At 40.9% G+C, this 20,602-nt stretch overlaps 1 protein-coding gene across 7 annotated transcripts in view; it reads right to left on the bottom strand.

Moving 5' to 3' along the window:
- The window catches only part of RASAL2 (RAS protein activator like 2), a 188,798-nt gene that overhangs the window by 130,384 nt on the left and 37,812 nt on the right, over window positions 1-20,602 (bottom strand). The window contains exon 1 of one of the 7 annotated variants that reach the window (XM_042803381.1): window positions 20,299-20,323. The exons of 5 other annotated variants lie outside the window; for them this stretch is intronic. In XM_042803381.1, the coding sequence (XP_042659315.1) occupies window positions 20,299-20,314 (16 nt within the window). In that variant the 5' untranslated portion in view covers window positions 20,315-20,323. Of the gene's footprint in view, window positions 1-20,004; window positions 20,112-20,298; window positions 20,324-20,602 lie in introns of those variants that run through there. One more of the 7 variants, XM_042803376.1, reaches the window with a different exon arrangement.

The following is a 20,602-nucleotide window of genomic DNA, read 5'->3' as shown; positions in this document are numbered from 1 at the left end:
GCCTTTTAGAGAGAGGCAAAATAGGCAGATTCATCAGAATTGAGCGCTGGAAGCCTCAGAGGAAGCCAAAGGGGACGAATGGAGTGAGGAGAAGAAATGCTGCAACTTCATGTAGTGAGAGTGTAAATACACCGAAGAGAAATAAGTAAAGGGGAGGAGAAAAGTGACAGAGAGGGTGGGTGGGACTTCACCAGACCAAAGCAAAGGGAAGGTTTTGAGGCATGATCCTCTGGCAAACAGAGCAGGACAGCAGGCAGATTTTCCTACACTAGCCCCCACCCCCTTTTTTTTTTTTTTCTTAAACAACAGAATAGGGTTTTATAAATCTAGTTGGAACAAATGAGATGGAAAAAAATAGTCCTATCTGTTTAACCATGAGGAAAAAAAAAAAACCTTGCCTTCTCTACAATTTAAGAAACAGCTGACTATTTTAAAATCTCATAAAGAAAATATCCGCTGGTGAACTCAGATCACGCTTGCCAAGTTTTAGACCAGAACACTTAAATCTCAAGTCTACTCAAATCCCTGAAAATAGGGGGTTTATAATGGAAATGCTGACAGACCCTTGGCAATCAAGTGACAATGAAAACTACTTCTCTGGTTAAATAAAATGATAATCTAGTCTGGCAGACCAATAAAGCTTAACTGACCCACTACAGGATCTTGCCTTTAAAGTAGGCTGCATTTGCCAGCCAAAGTACATTCCTGACAGTTGCAGATGCAAAAGCTCCCTTACTTATGTGTATATATGGAAAAGGGTATCACTGCTCCCTAGAACGAGGATGGAGTTACCCAAAAATCCCCATCATGCACAGAAATAATTTCCTTATTCAGTAGCAAGTTACATTCTTCAATTAGAAGCAACAGAAGCAACTATCTAAAGTTGCCACGTTCAAGAAATTACGACAAATAACCTCAGATGCAAGAACAGCTCAGACATCGCAATGCAAATTCTGCATCAAAAATAACGATGCTGACTCTCGCGCTTTATAGGAAGTCATGCTGCTCGGAGCATGAGTCTTCGGTGACAAAATGGATCTAAACAAGAACTCTGCTACAATTTCCATCCAGCCTTGTGATCTCCTCGAGGAGGCACGGGGACCAGTGAGTATGTGCAGGACCCCCATCGTGTAAATGAGACAGAGGGTTCATCAGGAAAAAGCTGGCTCTTGTCTTCCGTTTCTTGGTCCCAGGGGTTGCTGATCACCCTTTCATCCAGCCCATCTGGTCCCATGCATTCGCACGGATTGAGTTCTTGTGAGTAATTCCTGACTTGACCCTCATCCACTGCTGGTAGTTTTTCTTCTTCTTGATCCCCTTCACCAGGCACAGAGGCCTGGGAGTCCTTGTTCCTGAAGGCTGAGGTGAACACAGCATTGAGGACCCCAACTCTGACTAGGTCTGCTGTTACTGGATCACCCACCCCCCTTCAGCAGCGGGTCCTCGTTTCCCTTGTTGAAGCCTTTTACTACTAACATGTCAGTAGTGCTTTCAACAAATGCTTTGAATTAGCCAGTCTGGTAAAGCAGGCTTTATGGAACTTCAGAAATAAGTATGAATAAATATGACATACGACGATGTGGTTCACGCTAATGGCACAAGCCATAATCAGCAGAGAAAACTGAGAATGTGAGGTAGGTTTCTAGTCAGCACTGCAAGCCTTGTTTGTACAAGTTTCTGCTAGCACATCTACATCTACTTTTGGTTTGGGAGCACAGAAGGGCAGGAGAGGACAGAAAGCAGAGACAGACAGTGTGGGAGCTGAAGTCCTCCCGGGATTTGCTTGCTGTAGATTTCTACCACGCTTTCTAACTCTGTTGAAAAGTAACAACCAAGCTGAGCACCCATACAAACCCTGTTTTGAAACAGCGTTTTGAAAGCACTTATCTGCTGTATCAGAGGACTCGGTATGACCAACAGGAATGACTCAACTCAGATAATATGACACCAGCTGCGTCAACGTTATTCTGAAGCAGGGATTTAGCACAACAGCACTTTGGACAGAACGAAACCTTAGGCGAGACACTGGTCTTTGCATGAGCACAGGGACGATCACCAGGACTGCTCTCATCCCAGTTCTCTTTTTCACCACCAGCCTGTGGACACCCGACTGTATGGAAAGATCATTTCATCTCCTTCCCAATACAGCTTGTGTTACATCAATCACTGACTTCCACAGACCACCCATTTCAGCAAGGGAACGCACAGGGAGATTAACCGTGTATCAAGTTACAACATGAAGCAATGTGCAAAACCAGTTACGGGTTAGCTTCTATTTAAAAATATTTTTATTGGTGTGGCCAGGGGTTGGACCACAGTTCTGTACAGAGCTAACAATACAGAAAGAGACAGGCTTCAATAAGCATTCAGCATGAAGCGCATGGAACATCAAACTCACAGTTTAGTTTAAGTTTGAATAATGTTAAGAACGGTCTCTACTTTTGACTTCTGATTTCACTTTTGAATTCATTTTACCACTGCTCAGACGAATGCATTTCGTGATCAAAGAAAACAGTTAGCCAGCTGCCTTCACTTAGCTGAGATTTCACAGTGTACTCTACAGAGGGTAAAATGGTCTTTCCCAAAGTACTTCTAAAAAGGCACACAAGGCTTACATGTTTATTGATATAAAATCACTGATACACAAGTTTGCTTAGTCTACAAGTAAAACAGTTCTTTTAAATTGATAGCTCAATAATTTAGGCTGGGCTTGGAGTCAAACTGGACTCTCTCTTCCTTATACACATCATCAGTAGCAGAGATGATGCCCAAACAAACCCATCGTCTCTGCTAATCTGATATCACTAAGTTAAAATTGGTCTCACTTGGTTCTAGCATTTCTTTTGAACATATAACATGCAAGAAAGTACTTAACGTAGAACTTTCTCCTTGATCTGCAGCCCTGTTACTCATGCAAAAACTCAAGTCCTTTCAGAGCAGGCATTTACACAGTCTCATTATCACAAAGAAATCAGCTTACAGCAGTGACTGCTAACATATTGGCTATGCGAGATCCCTAACCGCACAGAGCCACCCACTCAGCTGTCAGCAGGTAAAATAATTTTAGGTGAAGAAAGGGGCTTGTCAATTAGCCTGAGAAAATCTGGAATATTTTCACTTATACCTCTTGTTTTCAATACCTACTGCATAAAAACGTGATCCTCAGCTAGCAAATTTTCCTCAGAAGAAGTTTTTTTTGGTAATGTTTGCAGTTCATTGTGCCAAATCATTCATTTAGCTTTTTCAGAAAATTACTATTTTCTTCCTAACAATCCAGTCATTTAATCATCCAATTTGACATGTTTAACAGCATATATTTCACTACTCCTAGATATTTAAGTAATTTATGCACAAAATGCAGATTTGCTATGTTAGAATACAGCTGTATTTCAGCTTTAGGATTATATTGGGACAATAATCTTTCTTAACTTTATAACAACATTTCACAGAAAATGTACAGAAGCAGCATTACATTTTCACCAAGCATATGAAGATAATTCTTTGGGAACGGCCTCCTGAGTGGGCAGTCTGCTCTCCACCACTCAGCTTCCCCAAAAAAACTATCCAGCTCTGCTGCATGAAGCTGTAGAAATTCCTCGGTGTACCTGTTGTTTAATAAGTACTACTGGCCAATTAAAAAAAAAAAAAACCACCCCCCCAAAACAAAACCAAAACCAAAAAAACGACCACCACAAAAAAACCAAATGCATCATTGCCAAGCAGCTGGAGGGAGAACCTGTCTCTGGTGATAAAAATTAATGTTTAATGCTTGCTTGATCTCTGAAAGCTGCCTAGTGCTTGAGTAAGGCACTATCATGTGTAAAACTTTAGTTCATCTTTAGCATAGCTTATATTGAGAAAAAGATGAATTGAAACCTCCCATAACTGAACTACTTCATTTTAAATTAGTTTTGCACGAAGCACAAACTTACCAGCTTCTAATTTTTTTTAAAACATTTGTCAAGTCATTGGAGTGAAAGGCAACAGGAGTTAAAAAAAAAAAACAAAACAAAACAAAACACAAAGCTAAAAAACAAACAAACAAAAACCCAGACTAACTAACCAAACAAAAAGAAACCCAAAACCCACCAAACCTCACACAACCACCAAACCCCATAAGAAACCCTGAACATTAATTCGCCACACTTGGGTTTTCAACAAAGCCCTCTCTTCTAAAGCATAAAGCCAGCAGGTTAAGAAAACACCACTTCTGAGAAGGTCCCAGACTAAGACCTCAACTACCAGCCACCAAATGAGTTCTTTAACATGTAGAAAAGTAATACAAATGGCACTCTGCATCTTCCCCAGCCAAACCAGAAGCGATGCAGTCAGGCAGGGATCCTGAGTTTTGTAGTCTAGCTCCCCTTGGCTCTTTTCCCCTTCAAAACTAGCAGGGAGTAATCAATACATAAAGCAGAAACCACCACAAAAGTCTTCCAACTGACCCAACTTGACACACAGCTAAATGGCACAGAGGATGAAAGATTTTTCCTTCCCTTTAAATTAGAGACTTTTCAAAATATTAAGTTTTGTTTATACAAGGCTAATTAATGACCTAACATCCCCTTCCCATCTCCTATCACCGCGATGCATCTGTTTCCCCCTGAAACATTTCCTGCAGGTGGGTATCACTTCTCCTCAGCTCGGCGCAGACCGGTGCACCTGACTTGACTGCTTAATATTTAGTGCATGGAGTTACACAGAGTATAAATGAAATAGCACCTTAAAAACTGTTGCATTTGGAATTAGAGTGACTGGAAGAGCAAGGCTTGCTGGAGAGTTTGGAATCAGCATGGCTGGAGCACAGCCAACTTACCCAACGCAAATTAGAGTTCCTGAGAGCAAAGCTGCCACGCGCTTATCTGACAAGCTTGGAGCTGGCAATGCATATCAGTGACCACACGGAAAGCTCACCTGTGCTAGATAAATCAACAAGGTATGCTGTTTTCACTATCACTATGCTGAGAATGAGATGCATTTATGAAGAAGCTAAATGGTGATAGCAGCACATTTAAATGCCAGAGCGTGCCTCGTTTTCCTTATCTGAAAACTCTGTGCCAAGGCATGCTGTAACGTACCGTTCACTGCCCTGCGTTCCCAAGTCCTTTACCTTCCACTACAGCCAAGGCCGCAGCGATGCAGACTGACTCAGCTCTGGTCTGGTTTCTGAAGGCAGGTGCTGAGAAACCCATCAAGATTTCTGTCCTCTAATTCCTTGGAAAAACTTCTACAATTTCTTTGCTGATACAAACTCCCCACTTGCAAGTCTCCTGGCTTAGTTTTTCCATGCTGCTCCTGTGATCTGCATGAGAAGCTGCTACAGCCCTGCCAACTGAACGGAGCAGAGAGAGATAATATAAATTTATGAGATGCTGGGTTTTGGATGGGTGCCAGGAAAAGTTAGCAAGAAAATCCCATTTCAATACATTGTGAATAAACCTGTGGAACAGCGATGCCAGATTTTAATTTCACTAGCAATCTTTTGTTGTTGTTGTTGACAACAAAACACAGCCCATGCCAAGTTTCAAGGACTGTAAAAATGTACATTTAGAAGCTAGCCAAGCACAGTGGCTAAGCGAGCCCGCACACTGCTGTGAGCAACACCACCCCGAGCCAGCCAAATATTTTAGCAACATGCGCTGGTGCAAATAAACAAATGTATAACCTGAAGGTAAATGCTCTGGCAACTACTATGTAGCACGGAAAGTCCCAACAGTAAAAAGATCCCTTTGTAGTGAGTGGCAGCACTCACCTCAGAGATTTGTAGAGATTTAGAGGTCTCCAGAAGGCAGGGGAGACCTCAGCCCTGGCCTGTGACGCAGCAGCTCCCGCGGCTCTGGCTCTTCCGTGGGCTCACCGCCGTGCCGAGCTGTGCAGCCACCCACACGTGGAGGGGGCTCAACTGGAGAGGAAACCCTCTGGAGCCAGAGACCACCGACTTCGGCCCCTGAAGACAGCCAAGCGCACTGAGCTACCTCACTGGCAACTTCTGCAAGACCATCCTTCAACTATATAAGTAAAATAGCGCTTATCCCCACTCTGACATCCATTTCTTCACGACTACAGGTTGGAGTTGGTACCATCTGAAATATCATATGCCAGCTACTGATTTTAGTTTTTAATGACAGTGTTTTTCAGCAGGCAAAATAACCTTTCCATCACCCCACTCCTTTTCCAATTGAAGTGTTCTGGATTTTTGTGGAAAGAGGGAGAAAGAAAGAAAAAAAACAAAAACCCAAAAAGAATTACTCCTGCAATCTCAAAGCAGAGCAGGGATTTACCATCAGAACACAGTTTTATTGCTAGATGTGATCCCTGCGTGCATCAAACCACCTGCAGCTGAAACATTACTAAGAGAGGAAAAATAGTCATTGTACATAGGCATGTTAATGGAGAAGCATCTCAAAAATGGTCTTGGTCACTATGCCCAAATAGCAGGTGCATATATGCAAACTTTCCAGCTTTTATTTTTACGTAACTGCAGACCACTGCAAAAATAAGACTTGTTAACTCTAGTTGCCACCAAGGATATTAGAAATTGGGTTTATAATTTCATTCTGTACATTTTGTTAAGAATTAATTGCTCTGACTCCATTGGCCTTATTGACTCTTGCTCTTCCCTGTGACAGTGAATAACCTATCTTTATTTCAGCAACTCCTTCACACAATACTAGTTTTATAAATATATTTTAAAATGTAGCTTCTCAAACAGTGGAAATACTGCTGCAAAGCCAACTAGCAGCAAAAGATAACCAACAACTAATTGACAGTACTCTCCAAAATCATTGTGTATCAGTGTATTCTTATGGTATAAATAAAGAAACAACTTCAGCAACATCCATAATTATAATTCTTGAATATAAACACCACAAATAATAGAAATACTGTCTGCTGCCATGACTTTTACCCTGCACTGCTGTTAAGTAGCAAGGTGGGTAGCGACAGGACATCAGCAGAGAGGTTCTTCCAATGCCCCGTGCTAAGTACTTAACCTGTTCTCGAGTGTGGTTTACTGCTAGCAAGTGCCAACAGGCAGACCTGGGGATGTCCATGGCCAAACTAATAAGACTTAAAAAGTCCAGTCCGTAACAAGAAAGTGAACAATTCGCTCACACAAACTGAAACATACTTCTGCAGTGTTTAACACCCAAGATGTTTGACACCTATGCTATCTGTGCGTGAACTGAAGGAACATGACCCAACAAACTTCATTTTTGAAATCACCAAAGACACACTTGGGATTCTGTTTGGTTTTACAACCAGTCTGTGCAGGGGTTCATCACAGCTTTGATATCCAGCAGTGTTTCTGCCTGCTAGGCCAGACTACACAAACAGCAATGGTTTGGGAACTTGTCTACATGACAGCATTGAAGTGTTAAGCATGGACATGGGCACAGGGAACTGGGCATACAACCAACCAGGAGGAAGAATATACAAATCCAGGATTATTTTAGGCTCTGATTTCAGGCAGGGAAATTCCTGGAGAGGCACGAGAACTAGCCTAACACCCACCTCATAGCCCCTCCAGAATGTTGTATTAATATTAGCAAATTAAAGTGCAACAACTGACAATGGCGTGTAGGAGTTTAATATTAAACCTTCATCTAAAGAGAGAAATGGATCACAGGGAGGAAAGATGAAAACATGCCAGTATCTCAAAAAGCCAAAATTTTTGAATGAAAACATTTCATACCAGCTTAGGAAGAGGGTCTGTTTAAAATTCCAGTTGCTGTAGCACTAACTACTACACACCACGTGGAGAAAGTAGTAAAAGAAACAACCAAAAGAGAAGGAAAAAGAGATGAGAGGGGAAAAAAAAAAAAAAAAAAAAAAGAGCAGTTATGAAATTTAAATAATTTAAATGACCTTCTAACCAGAAGAGTCCTTTCTCCACAGGTTGTCTGTTGGGAACAGTCTTGAATCAGTGCAAAAGCCAGAAGCCAGGGACAGTGATGAAGCGCTGAAACAAAGACGTACCTTCTGCCAGCCGGAGCCAGCTGCGAGCCCGGCGCCAGGGCTGGAGGAGGTTCCACCACTGCAGAGCCAAAAGATGGAGCAAGGTGACCTGCGGGCACCGAAACAGCACAAAACTGGGGGAAAGAAAAGTGCATACCCTCTTTGACTAAATCTCTCTCTGTGTTTGTAATTTAATGAATGAGTAAAGATGACTAGTGCAGGACACTGCTTGAGATAACGCCGTGTGATCTCCAAGAGATGAGCCTGTACATCCTAACACCAAGCCTGAACAGCGAATTTAAATGAAACCCCTTAAAAGTTAATATTAAAATAGGTCTGACGGTAACATGTACAAAAGAGGCTCTCCCAAAAAATGAAAGATATAGAATAATTTCAATCTTTGAAGGGAGGGAGGGAAGGAACCAAATTTCTCTTTCAGAGACTATTTAGGGAACAAATTTGTGACGCACGCACACATCTTTCCCACTACAGAACAACAACAGAAAAAAAACAGGACATGAAAAAGGATTTGCACAAAGCACAAGTCATTACACCCCAGGCAGAGTCCCCAGCCATTAAAATTGTCCTTCTGAGGATGGCTGTCTGTGTGTCAGCTGGGTAGGGAGGCCAAAGCCCTGCCTCCAAACAACCGCACTCAACAGCGAGCCACGACCACCACATAAGCACTTCATTTCTCTTCTACCTTTTAATTCATTCTTACTGTACCAGAGACCACTTCTCTTTCAAGTTCCAAACCCACTGGTTTTATTTCATTAGGTGTGAACGCTGGACTACCAGATGACAAAACTGCCTATTTCTGAGATCAGTCCTTTCCAAATCGAGCGTGTGAAATCCTGTTTGTAGGCAGCACTTTCAGCGGACAGCCACTGTTCACCAAGCTCTTTAAAAAGAATATTCTTAATTATTTCCATTGCAAAAATGGAAATTTTAACCAAAAGGTTTAACAGGACTAGGAGGGGAAAAAAAAAAAAAAAAAGAAAAAAAGAAAGAACAAAAACTAAACCCTGCACTGCGTGCTTTTGCTTAGAGCAAAATCCACTCCTGCTGGTATTTCTTAAATGCTTTTTAGTTAAACCCCCAAACACCTTTGTACAAGCCACTTTTGGGTGCTACTATCATAACAATCACACCAACGAAGATGCCAGCTTTCAGAAAGAAGCCACTAATTGTCCATAAAACAAATTACTACCAGCCCTATGAAATGACCTGCCAACACCCAGCTGCCACCAAGGTCATGGGAGCCAGCGGTTTCAGTATAAATACTTTTGTCCCTCTCTTGATGTGCAACTATTGTCAGAAAAGTTATTTGATTAAAACATTCCTCCTCAAGGCCTTCATGTTTACTCACTTCAGCAGTAAAAGGGAAAATGAGCTGTTACTTGCTATTTTTACCTTGACCACCACTGTTAGTAAACTGTGCTCCATCCTCACAGAACAGTGGAGAACTGCTGTGAACAGTAACGTCTGACTTTGAAATTGCATCTTGAAGTTTCAAACCAACCTGCCAACAAGCCAAAAGTTTTTGCTCTATATATAAAACACAAAGCCACGCTGGGTTTTATAAATACATAAGCAAGCACAAAAGCTAGACTAAATTAATGAACATGTGTATTCCAATAGATGGGACGGCACTCGTATGACTTCACTTAGTAACTTATTACAATCTATGCCTTATAAAAAGGTTTTTTACACATATGGAACACTCATACACCAGTGAGACATGAAATCAGGATGTAATCAAATCTCCACTGTTTTATGTACAAATCCCTCAGGACTTCCAAGCTGCAAAACCGAATGTGAATAATTGCATCTATTTTCTAATAAAGACCACGTTGCCTCAGGAGTCGAGTACACAAGTTTGAGAGGTCTGCATAATAATTTTGGAGGTATTTCTACTTCAAATAAGCAATCCAGTTAAGCAGAGATAAACACGCACACACATCAGTGACCTTGTTTAAACAATACACCAATTATTGTGATAAATCCGGCTGCCAAATCTAAATATAGACTTTTAGGAAAAAACAATGGAGTTTGAGTAGGAGACAGACTTCTCATATTTACTGTTTACCTAATTATCTAAATGAATGTGCAATTTGGCCTCTCTCCCCCTTCCAGGCTGCATGACCACTTTCCCACTCGGAGCCAAGAGAGCTCTGGCTGTTACTGGAAACGCAGCGTGATCCGGCACATTTGATGCTACGAGTGCACTTGGTGCAATTTCAAAGCTTGCATCACGGTTTGGGTATGCGCGTACTCTGCTTCCCCCAGACAGCCCCATGCCTGACACAAGGCAGATAGGCACCGCAGGAATGAGTCACAGCTACAGAACCAGGGATTTATTTTTAATTTTTTTTTTTTTTTTAAATGGAAGCATGGAGGGAAAAAGAAAAATCCCATTCAAAACCCACTCTAAGTTTCCAACTTTGAGTGTCTAAGCAGGAAACGAGGGGAGGAGGGGGAATGAGTTAAAAAGGCAGAGGAGAAAGTACTTTTATTCAGGGCTATATTTTTAGACTCTTACTAGTTTTGTTTTGTCATTGTGCTACAGAGACTGGACCTGTGTGAGTTAATGCAGCATTATCCTTTCTAACTTTTGCTAAGACCATGCTGCAGTATTAACCTAATCTTCTTACATGGGACATGGCAGGGCATGTGCTCCCCCTGCCCTGCTTCAGCTGATGTTTTTCCACCACAGATATTCCTGATTGCAGCATACATCCAGCCATCCATTCCCTCTTTCCCCAAATCACGTAGGAACAAGTAGAATTCACTCCTGTGTTGGCAAACCAAATCTCCAGACTGAGGACACTGAACCTGAAATCTTGATTTGTTTTGAAGCATACCAAGGTAATGAGATTTATAACCATAACGTATGAGAAGGAACACCGCTGAAATGCTTTTCCTTCCTCCTAAAAATACTCTCGACTGAAAGTGCTTTTGCCCTTCTTGATCTATTGGTATTATAAAAGTAAAGCTCAATTTTGCCAGGCAGGCTGAGGCTAGAGGAGAGAAATCTGTGCCTGCTATTCCCCTCTCTATTTTAGTTCATAACAGTTATGTAGCACATTTATTCTTATTGTTTCAAAACAAGTTAAAACTTTTTTTTTTTTTTTTTTTAGAAAACAAATTTCTCTCCCCAGCTGTCATTGCTAGGGTTATTGTCAAACTATTTTTTTATTTCCTTTGTCCATGCTTGCACAGCACAGTCCAAACCCATTTGTGACTTCCCTCCCTAGATGCAAGTTGCCACGCATAGATCAATTATACAGAAATACAATGACTTACAGTAAAGAAATCATTTGGGAAAAAAACCAAACATATGGAGCTCAACTTATTTATAAATATCTTCAAAAAGGAGACTGGAAACATTCCACCCTGGGCTGGCGATGCACAAGTCAGAAGTAGTGGGGAGTGGCAAGGGAAGAGGCAGACAGAACAAGGATTTTTTTTTTTTTTTTTTTTTTTTTTTTTGGTCTTAAAGTTTTGTTTTCTTCTTTCCAAAAAAACAAGAAAGGCCAGGAAATCCTCCCAATTCGGCATTCCCAACACCACCACGCTAGATGAATACAAGGCCTTCGCTTCCTGTTCCCTCCTCACTTCACAGCAAGTGAGGATGGAGCAGGACAATGCCGACGTCAGATCTCACAGGAATGCTGCAAACAGAGAAAAAGCCCCGTAGGTCAACTCTGCACAAGCTTGGGGTTGTATTATTTGTTTGGGCAGTGTGCAGTTTTTCTAACTGTGAAAACCCAGATCAGTTCTTAGGGTCAGTAAAGCTCCTCCTACACTTCTCATCTCTAAAACAAAGATTAACTGGCCAAGCTTCCTGCAAAAGCCGAAGAGGCTCTCCTCTCACCACCGTGAGCCAGAAAAATTTTGAGGTAGAGATGGTTAAAAGGGAAGGAACGATGAAAGGAAAAGACTTCAAAGCTCAGAACAACCCTCTCCCCACTTGCAACCCTGCTGTAGGGGGGGTGAAGGGGAAAGGGACCCAGTTAGCTCCGCTCCAGCTCACATCAGACATGAAAAAGTAGGAAAGGTGGCGGAGAACACTAAAAAAATCTCCTTTCCAAGCCGTACCTCGGGACCGTACCGCTGCGGAGCGGCTGTGCCTTACTGCATCCCAACGGCAGAGCGAGGCACACACACCTTCCCAGTCAAAGGTGCTGGTGGCACAGGATTAACACACAACTTTGAGACTCGGGGAGAAGTTGTGGTTTTACCGCCGTGCAGTCGGCATGATTTCCAGCAAGAGAGGCCAAAAATCACCTCCCTGTATAAATATATACATAGGGACACAAGGACAACTGAAACCTAAACAAAATGAAGTTTCTCCTCTCTGAAAAGCTGTCGAGTGTATCAAGTCCTTCTTTTACCTTGTTGACTGTCTCAAAAACTGACAGAAGAAAAGCGAGTATTACTCTGGAATAAAGTGGAACAGAGGAAAAAAAAAATAACAGGGATAAATCAGAGCTTATCTTCTTAAAATATAAACCCCTCAAGGAATATAATCTGATGCAATTAAATATAAGAAGACAATCCTCAAGATAATCCTTAACAAATCATCTTAAGAGTTTAATAAGTTGTGGTTTGGTTAGGGGGATTTTTCAATGCATGCATCAGTATTTTAAACTGACCTGTCAAACCTACTTCTGAACTTCTCACAACTGAAGAGCCAGAATAGAAAGGGAGCAAGACAGGTTAGTTTCTAGGACCACCAAGACAACTTTCTCAATAAAGAGGTTTAGAACATTTAATTCTTAAACTAGCAAGAAGTCTCATGTCTCACCTAGTATCATGCATAACTTCACTGAACTTCTGCAGAGCGCGATATGTTCATCTACCAGGCCCAGTGACATCACTAAGGGAAGTTGAGTATCCTGCTATCCAACCTTTTCACTCAGGCTCTCACAGATCAACAAGAAATTCTTGATATCAAAGTGCTGGAAAGGAGCTGATAAAGCTATAGATATTTACTGTCCTACAGCAAACACACCATCACTTTTACACTTAAGACAGGTTCGATTGTTGGTATTTGAAATAACCCTTATAAACTCTTTAGATATAAAAAGTTATTTTAACAAGCTGTATTTTTGAGTTTCCTTATCTTTCCTTTCTGGGTCACTAAAGCTTAGATACGAGCTCTATTTCATGTGCACAGAAGGCATGAGCTCTTTTTTCTATATTTTCTTACTTGCATTGTTCCATACACAGAAAGATAGCCCCCAACTAGCTGAGAAGTGGAATGCTCTGTTCCCAGAGCAAATACCATGATTCACTGCCTACTCACAAGACAGGGTATAAGATCTCCCACACTTTCACCCCCCAATTGAAACCACTTGGGAGACTTCCAGCGTGCCTCAATTAAGTGAGGTTTTTTTGTCAGATGAACAAAAATTCGCGTTTCCTGCCAAACCACTAAACCACGTTAAAAATCTTAGAATGTATGCCCCACTTAGCACGTCTTAGTGGTTTGGGTGGAAATTCAGGTACGCAGAGACCAAGTTTGCAAGGCTGCAATGGTCAGCTTGACAGAAGGAGGATCGTCAAGACCGTCAAGTCCCGAGAGAATCAACTTGGTATTTACTTGTGCATCCCGGGTCGCAGAAGTACAAGCAAACACAAGCAAATCCAAAGCTCACTGCTCACACCCGGCTGCTGTTGTACCCTGCAGAAGCTCTGGCTATGAGGTGACCTCGTGGGAGCGTTCTGTTGATCGGAGCTGTTTAAAACCTTTCACTTTGGTGATACTGTGTTTACAACTCCATAGTTCAAGGCTGCACATCCAAGGAACCTGTAGCAAAGGTGGGAGAACACAGACAAATACCTCTCAAATTGACTTTGTTACTGAAGTCAGCCTACAGTGGAATTTCAAGTCTACAAAAAGTTTTCCAGAAATAGTGCAAGACTTATACAGAGACGACTGCATATCAGTTCATTTTTCAGACACTTTTTGCCACATTTACTGGAAAAAAAGTTGGGTTTATTCCTGTCCTTCATTCTGCTACCTTACTGGGGTAGAACCTACTGGGTTCCTTCATTTCCTTTTTCCACTCACTCCCCCTCTCTGCTCTTCCCATATATCAACTATCAAACACAACCAACAGATAGATTAAATCACACAAGCTTTCCTGTTGTATTCACTGTATTTTTCACAGCTGAATAGTTCATATCCAATCCATTCCAATCTATAGGGATTTTAAGAGACTGCATATCACCGAAATTAACAGGAGAGTTCAGCCACCTGCACCTTCACTTTCGGTCCATTTTTGGAAGTCCTTCTTATAATCACAACTCTAGACTATCAAATGAATTATAGTTCAATAGATTCAACAATGCAAAAAAATATCTATTCCAACACTAATTTAAATTTTATTTTTAGCACTTTTTAAAGCTGGCAGCAAGAGGAATATTAAAATGTGAGTTTCGGCTCCTTTACCATTAAGATCTCTAAACTTTGTACTAGACAGTTAAGGGAATTTCTGAATGAACCAGAAGGTAGCAATTTCTGGGTAATCCCACCAAAGCCGGGGGGGGGGGGGGGGGGGGGGGGGGGGAAGTGGTGGAAATCACTGCTCTCACATTCTTTTTCTATTATTAAATGCAAGATAATGAAATGCAAGGATTCTTAGTAAAATAACTGAAGCCAATCGTCACAAACCACACTACTGGGAAAATTAAGCAGAATTAAAACACAATGCAGCAATACATAAGACATTAGTGGCACACAACACAGTTTCTCACTAAAGAAAAAGGAGGAATAAATGTATATTTAAAGCTGAGAAATTTAGAGACAGGAATAAGAGGGGAAACATGACGTAGAGAGGAAGGGGGAGGGAAGAGAAGGAAGAAACATGTATTTATTATCTCAAGATCTTAACTTCAGGGATTCCAGGAGGAGTAAAGAAGTAGCAAAGAAATTCCACTGCAGCTTCTTCTAACATAGATAGGCCTAATGCTGCCATTACCTGGCCATACGAATTTGATGATTGATGTAGAGCTCTTGAAATCTGATAGCTAGAGAGCTGTAATTTAGCAAGGGTAGTTATTTTTGAACACATACTCAGGAAAAAGCCGAATTTAGCTCAGAGAAGAACTAGCTGCTGCCTGCGATTGTCCCAGAAAGCAACTGGCGACGTCAAAAGATTCATACAGGGGCTTCTAAAGCTTTAAAAAATCTACAGACATAAGCAGGAAATTAATGTTTGTATTTTTTCTGACTAGCTTAATTATAACTTTCAGCCCCAAAGCAACTTTCAGTATTAACTGAACTCAAAGTTTAAATTCACTCTTCCTTCTACCTAAAGTATAATCTAATTTCTTATCTCCTCTCAGGCTCTACTAAGACTGGAAATCTCGTTTTCAAAACTAATTCTCTCCCTTACTGTTATCTGATAACAACCCTTGGGATTGCTAATTTAATCATGATAATAGCAGCACATACTAACAAGTGAACCCAAATGCTTTAAGTGTTTACACCATCAGCAATAATTGGTGTTTATTTACACAGTGGTAGTAGTGAGGGTTAGCAGAGGGTGAAAGAGCTTCATGTCACAGCTGATATTACAACCACCCCCTGCAAACTTTAGGTGGATAAACACAGGGATTGTCAAAAAACTAGTTATGTTCAGCAATTAAGATAATTTAACATGGATAATGAAGACTCTCCCTCTTCAGAATTACAGTGGCTTTCCTCTGGTTCGTTCAGTTTGGAATTAATTCTAATCATCACTGAAAAAGCCTGTCCCAAAACAGTCGGGATATCTACAGCGTGTGATGGAGGGGAACGCACAGATCTCCAAAACTCAAAAATACCCTTGGATAGAGTACCCTGTCTATCGAGCTCTCAAAGAAAAACCACAGCATACTGAAGAGTATTTTTAGTCCAGTTTTTGAAGCTGGAGAGGCTAGAGAAAAGAGGCTAATGTGTTTTCATTATTTCAGGGAATTAAAAATAAAAGACGTATTAGGTTCCCACTAAACAGAAATAGAATCTTAGACACACTATTTGAGATTTTGTACTTTACACTGCTTAATTTCCTCCCCCTACTGCAATTATCTGTATGCAGAGGAAGTAACACAGCATTCTGTGCTTAGTTAGAATTTTATAAGAACAATGAATCTACATGGTAATACCACATTATTTTTAAACAGATTTTTTTTCCTTTTTTCCTTTCATTTTTGTTTTGTTGTTGGGTTTTGGGTTTTTTTTTTTGTTAAGAACATGAAAAGGCTTTCTGAAGACAGGTTTCTGATGGCTCCATGACCGAAGAATACAGCATTACTAAATCCAAACCAGACTTAGAATATCTCTGACACCTGCACTGTAAGACTTGCATTAAGCGAGATGCCTTTGTTAGTAAGTATGTTCTGTAGCACACTCACTTGAAATGGCAGCATAAACGTCACTGCACTCAAGTGATTGAATTAATACTGAAGTTCCCTTAGCCATGGCATCCTGATACAACAGCAGAGTGGCTACTACCTTTAAAATCTATACTTCTATGTATGGCCATTTACTGTAAAGTTCCCCGATATATCCGAGGCTGTTGAGGATGATACAAAATATTCCTCATGCTTTTAAAAAAAGAAAAAAAAAAAAATCCTCTGAAGTACTGGAGATTCCTGTTAGACTGCCATTATTTACCTGCCAAAAGAAAGTAATGTTAAGATGGTCCAATCATTAAGGCTGCTACTTTTCTGCTATTTGATAGCTTCGATGTGACAACTTTAATTTAACATCTTCTTGCCTCCAACATCATCTTGCACAACCTTCAGATGATATGGCAGCATTGTTTGTGGTAATGCAGCTGAAATAATGGATGTCATTTCAAACGTTAACTAAAAGGCAATGCAGCATACAGTTAGAAAACAAAGGATACAGGTTAGCAAAATTCTTTGCAAGTTTTTTTGCTATTTTGCTGTTCTTTAGTGTGTTGAATTTTCCATACAGGTTGTATTTTCTCATTTTATAAGGCAAACAATGATGTTAAAGAACATCCAATTTCAGTTGACTTAAATCTCTTTTTAGCTAGGCTCAAGCTAACTTCAGTTTATCTCAAGTCCAAAAAATGATGTGCATTTTCTCCTGCAGTTGCAGACCATCAGACAAGCAAGTTAAACAGTATTTTAACAGTAACAGGGATCTCGAGAGAGAAGAGAAAAATACCATAGGATTTGTTAAGATGGCAAAATGCCATTTGCCTACTTTGCCCTTGCCTTTTTATAACCTCTTTGTTTTAAAAAAAGATCAAAACCTTGGGATGCTCAGTTTCACCACCACTGCGTGAAGTGTTCACAAGCTCTCTACCATAACCAACCTTAAGCATATTTATACAGAGGGGTCATTAAAAAAACAACTGTCTCAAAGTAAGTGGAATATAACTCCTCCTGAAATAGCCTCTATATAAGAGTAGACATGGTTAGAAGTCTCTACTTAGAAGTCCCCTCTAAAGACTGATGTTTTTTCATTTAGTTCATTAATCTTGAAATCTCTGATAGCTGCTGTGAGTTGTTTGTGGCTAAGCAAATGCATAAATTTGGAACACACAAACCCAAGATCGCTTTCAGATATTTTATAAGTAAATCTCTTACTAGGAACTAAGAATGAAAGAAAAGATTTTTTTTTTTTTTGGATGGCATGAGAAGAGTGGTAGTCAGACATAGACCCTATGGAATAAAAACAAAACGTTCATCAACCTGTTCTGCTGCAGACTTTTCTTCTGCCAGAATTACACGTGATAACCCAGAATAAGGTGTAGATCTATATTCCTGCCTCTCCCCATACTTTAAACACCAGAAAATAAAGACTGTATGTGTCCTTGTTGCTTCTTTAGTGTTTCCTTCCTGTGCCATTTCTTTTTCCATCTGACCATGCGCTGCAGCGTTCCTTTTATCCACTCACTAGTATGAAGATCTGGGCAGTAGGCTGGGATTATAGAACTGAGGTCTCAGCACCCAACCTCCTCAAATGAAGAAACCAAACTGGTTTCAAGCACACACTTTCCATGGAGCAGAATGAGTGCTTGTATTTCTACACCCTACCCAAAGAGCTTCTCAATGGTTATGCCTCCTCCAGGGTCACCCTCCCACCAGCTGTATTTCACAGCATTCTCCTAGCATCCCGAACTCCCTAACATCCTGCAGGTACAGGGGGGGGAGGCATTTAACACACATCCCCACAGCGTAAATAATGAGATTTAAGTCTAAAAAAACCTCTCCAGAGATTCTGAACTCATGCAGAAAATTATCAAGCCAATGCTTATTATACATTTCCCTATTGGCTATGTTTCCCTCATCAAAGATTTGTGCTTTCAAACACTGACAGGCTAAAATTTCTCTGAAGAAATCTACACAAGTTAAATGTATACTCTAGTCATTTAATATCTGCTAGACTTCTTCACAAAAAGCCCCTCTGTGTTAACTCTCAGTCTGTCTTTTTTTTTTTTTTTTTTTTTTCAAGTGAAATTTCAACTAGAATCATTCCAATCTCCTTATCTCTGAAGCAAGGAAATAAATATATTTATTTTCACTCAGTTTCTTTTTGTAAAGACCGGTTAATTTACCCAAAGTTCCAAGTTATTTACAGAGAGATCAGGGAGATGATCTCTTCAGTTGCCTATATTTGTCACGCCACATCTGTCACAACGCAATCAAGGAGATTACTCCGTTTCAAGTCATATCTCTGTTTTTCCTAGAGGCAGAAATTCGTGGTTTCTGAGAAGTCTTAAGTGAGCAAAGAGAGACTAGTATGTTTGGGCTGGAAGGGAATAGCATTTGCCAACAAGATCTCTTTCCCAGCAAAAGCCACAGCAATACCTTGCACACCCAGTCCATAACTTGCACATCCAGCTGTAAGCAAGAGGGTGTCTGAACTGTCCCCCCCCTCCCCAAATACAGGCTCAGCTGCAGCCTTGGGAGAGATTAGCAGCAGCCAGTAACTCACACGAAAGTCCCATTTTCCAAGAACAACCCTTCATTAAAGTTTAGACATTGATTAAAATTGGCACTTGCACACACCTTACCACACATGGCTCGAATTGTGCCCTCCTGTCCGTAACAAACCCTGGAGCAGAGAGAAGTTGCTCTGCTTCGGGAGGGTTGTTTCAGTTTCCGATAACTCACCAAATCAGTCCTAATTAGCCGGAGTTATTGAAGAGCCTTCTGCCCTATTAAAGATTGATTCACTCAGATATGCCGCTGCAAAACTTGTTTCCTGCTGTGGCAGTTTATGATGTTTGCTTTGCAGGACAGCAGCATGAAGAAAGGACGCTTGCATCAGAAAGACACAAGGCTAATAAAATAAATTCCTGAAATTTGAGCCGGCCTCTTAAAAACACTCACTGGGTACGCATATAATCACACTCCATAATTATTCTAATTTGCACAATTAAGAGCTGAATAAACACCATAAATTGAAATGAAAAACCCCAGGCACAGGCTGATGCTGCTGGAATATTTTAAAATCCAAAATATACAACACTGCTGCTGACGATTTCTGTAGCCACTGCAACACGAGAGCACCTTACTGAAATCCAGTTAGGTACTTACCACCAAATCAGAAGAATAAAAATAAAGCAATAAAATTGTTTCTCCTACAGGTTGTTAGCATTGTTTTCTTCTCAATCCCCTCTTTAGGTACAGTCACAACAGTTTATGTGCTCCCGAGATGCCTGTCTCCTGCAAGCTCCCCACTACTCCCAAAACCTCCCAAATTAAAAGCCATCCTACTTATACAGGCTGCTGCTGTTATTTAGCCAAGCCAAGGCAGAAATCCCAGGGCAGGCTAAGGAACAGACTGTAAAAGTGACTATGCCCCATAACGAGCACGTTCCTTTGGCTATCTATCTTCTCCATGGACAAAGGTTTTGGCACTTCCAGCTAGCCATCTCACGCTGGAAATGGAAGATGAAAACAACAATACCCAACAGCTCTCTGCCTGTTACCTCATTTCTCCTCCTAGGCACTTAAACCAACACTTTCTGATCAGTTATCTTTCCCATCAGGCAAGATGTTTCTCATACTCACCACTCAACGGCTTTGTCTGCACTAGCACCTTCCTCACCAGGCTTGCCATACTGGAATTTTTACCCGTGTTGTCTAAACCTGCTCAGGACCAAACCAGGTGGAACAGTTCAAAAAAAAAAAAAAAAAAAAAAACCAAAAACCCGAACGCCTGCATCTAGTCCCTGCGTCTCTGCCGGCCCCTTGGCTTTTTCTATGGAGACTGCACAGCATCTGGATGAACAAGGCTGAAAACACACACACACGTGTGCATGCACACGCACAGGAAGCTTGGAACCAAATCAGTATTAAACGTACCGACTTCCTTCTTCATGCTCCAGTATCTCTGCTATAAACAAGCACTGCATATTAGCTAAGCGAAGCCGAAAAGTCCAACAGAGAAGGACAAAAGAAAGGAGTGGCTCCAGCAAGGAATAACTATTTTAAATACACAAACATCTTCCCATCAGATTAAAACTAGCTTTTAAATTAGGCAAATTCTGAAGCCATTGTTGTGACAGAATAACTCAAGACAAACAGGAGACGGTGCTTCCTCCTCTGGAGAGGTCTCCTGGATTTCCAGTACGAAGTGTCCCATAAGCTTTCCAAGTGCCTGGACGAA

This window comes from Tyto alba, unplaced genomic scaffold (genome assembly GCF_018691265.1).
Source record: "Tyto alba isolate M040663 unplaced genomic scaffold, T.alba_DEE_v4.0 Super-Scaffold_1000006, whole genome shotgun sequence".
In the NCBI taxonomy this organism is placed as follows: domain Eukaryota; kingdom Metazoa; phylum Chordata; class Aves; order Strigiformes; family Tytonidae; genus Tyto; species Tyto alba.
This window is presented reverse-complemented; position numbering and strand designations above follow the sequence as displayed.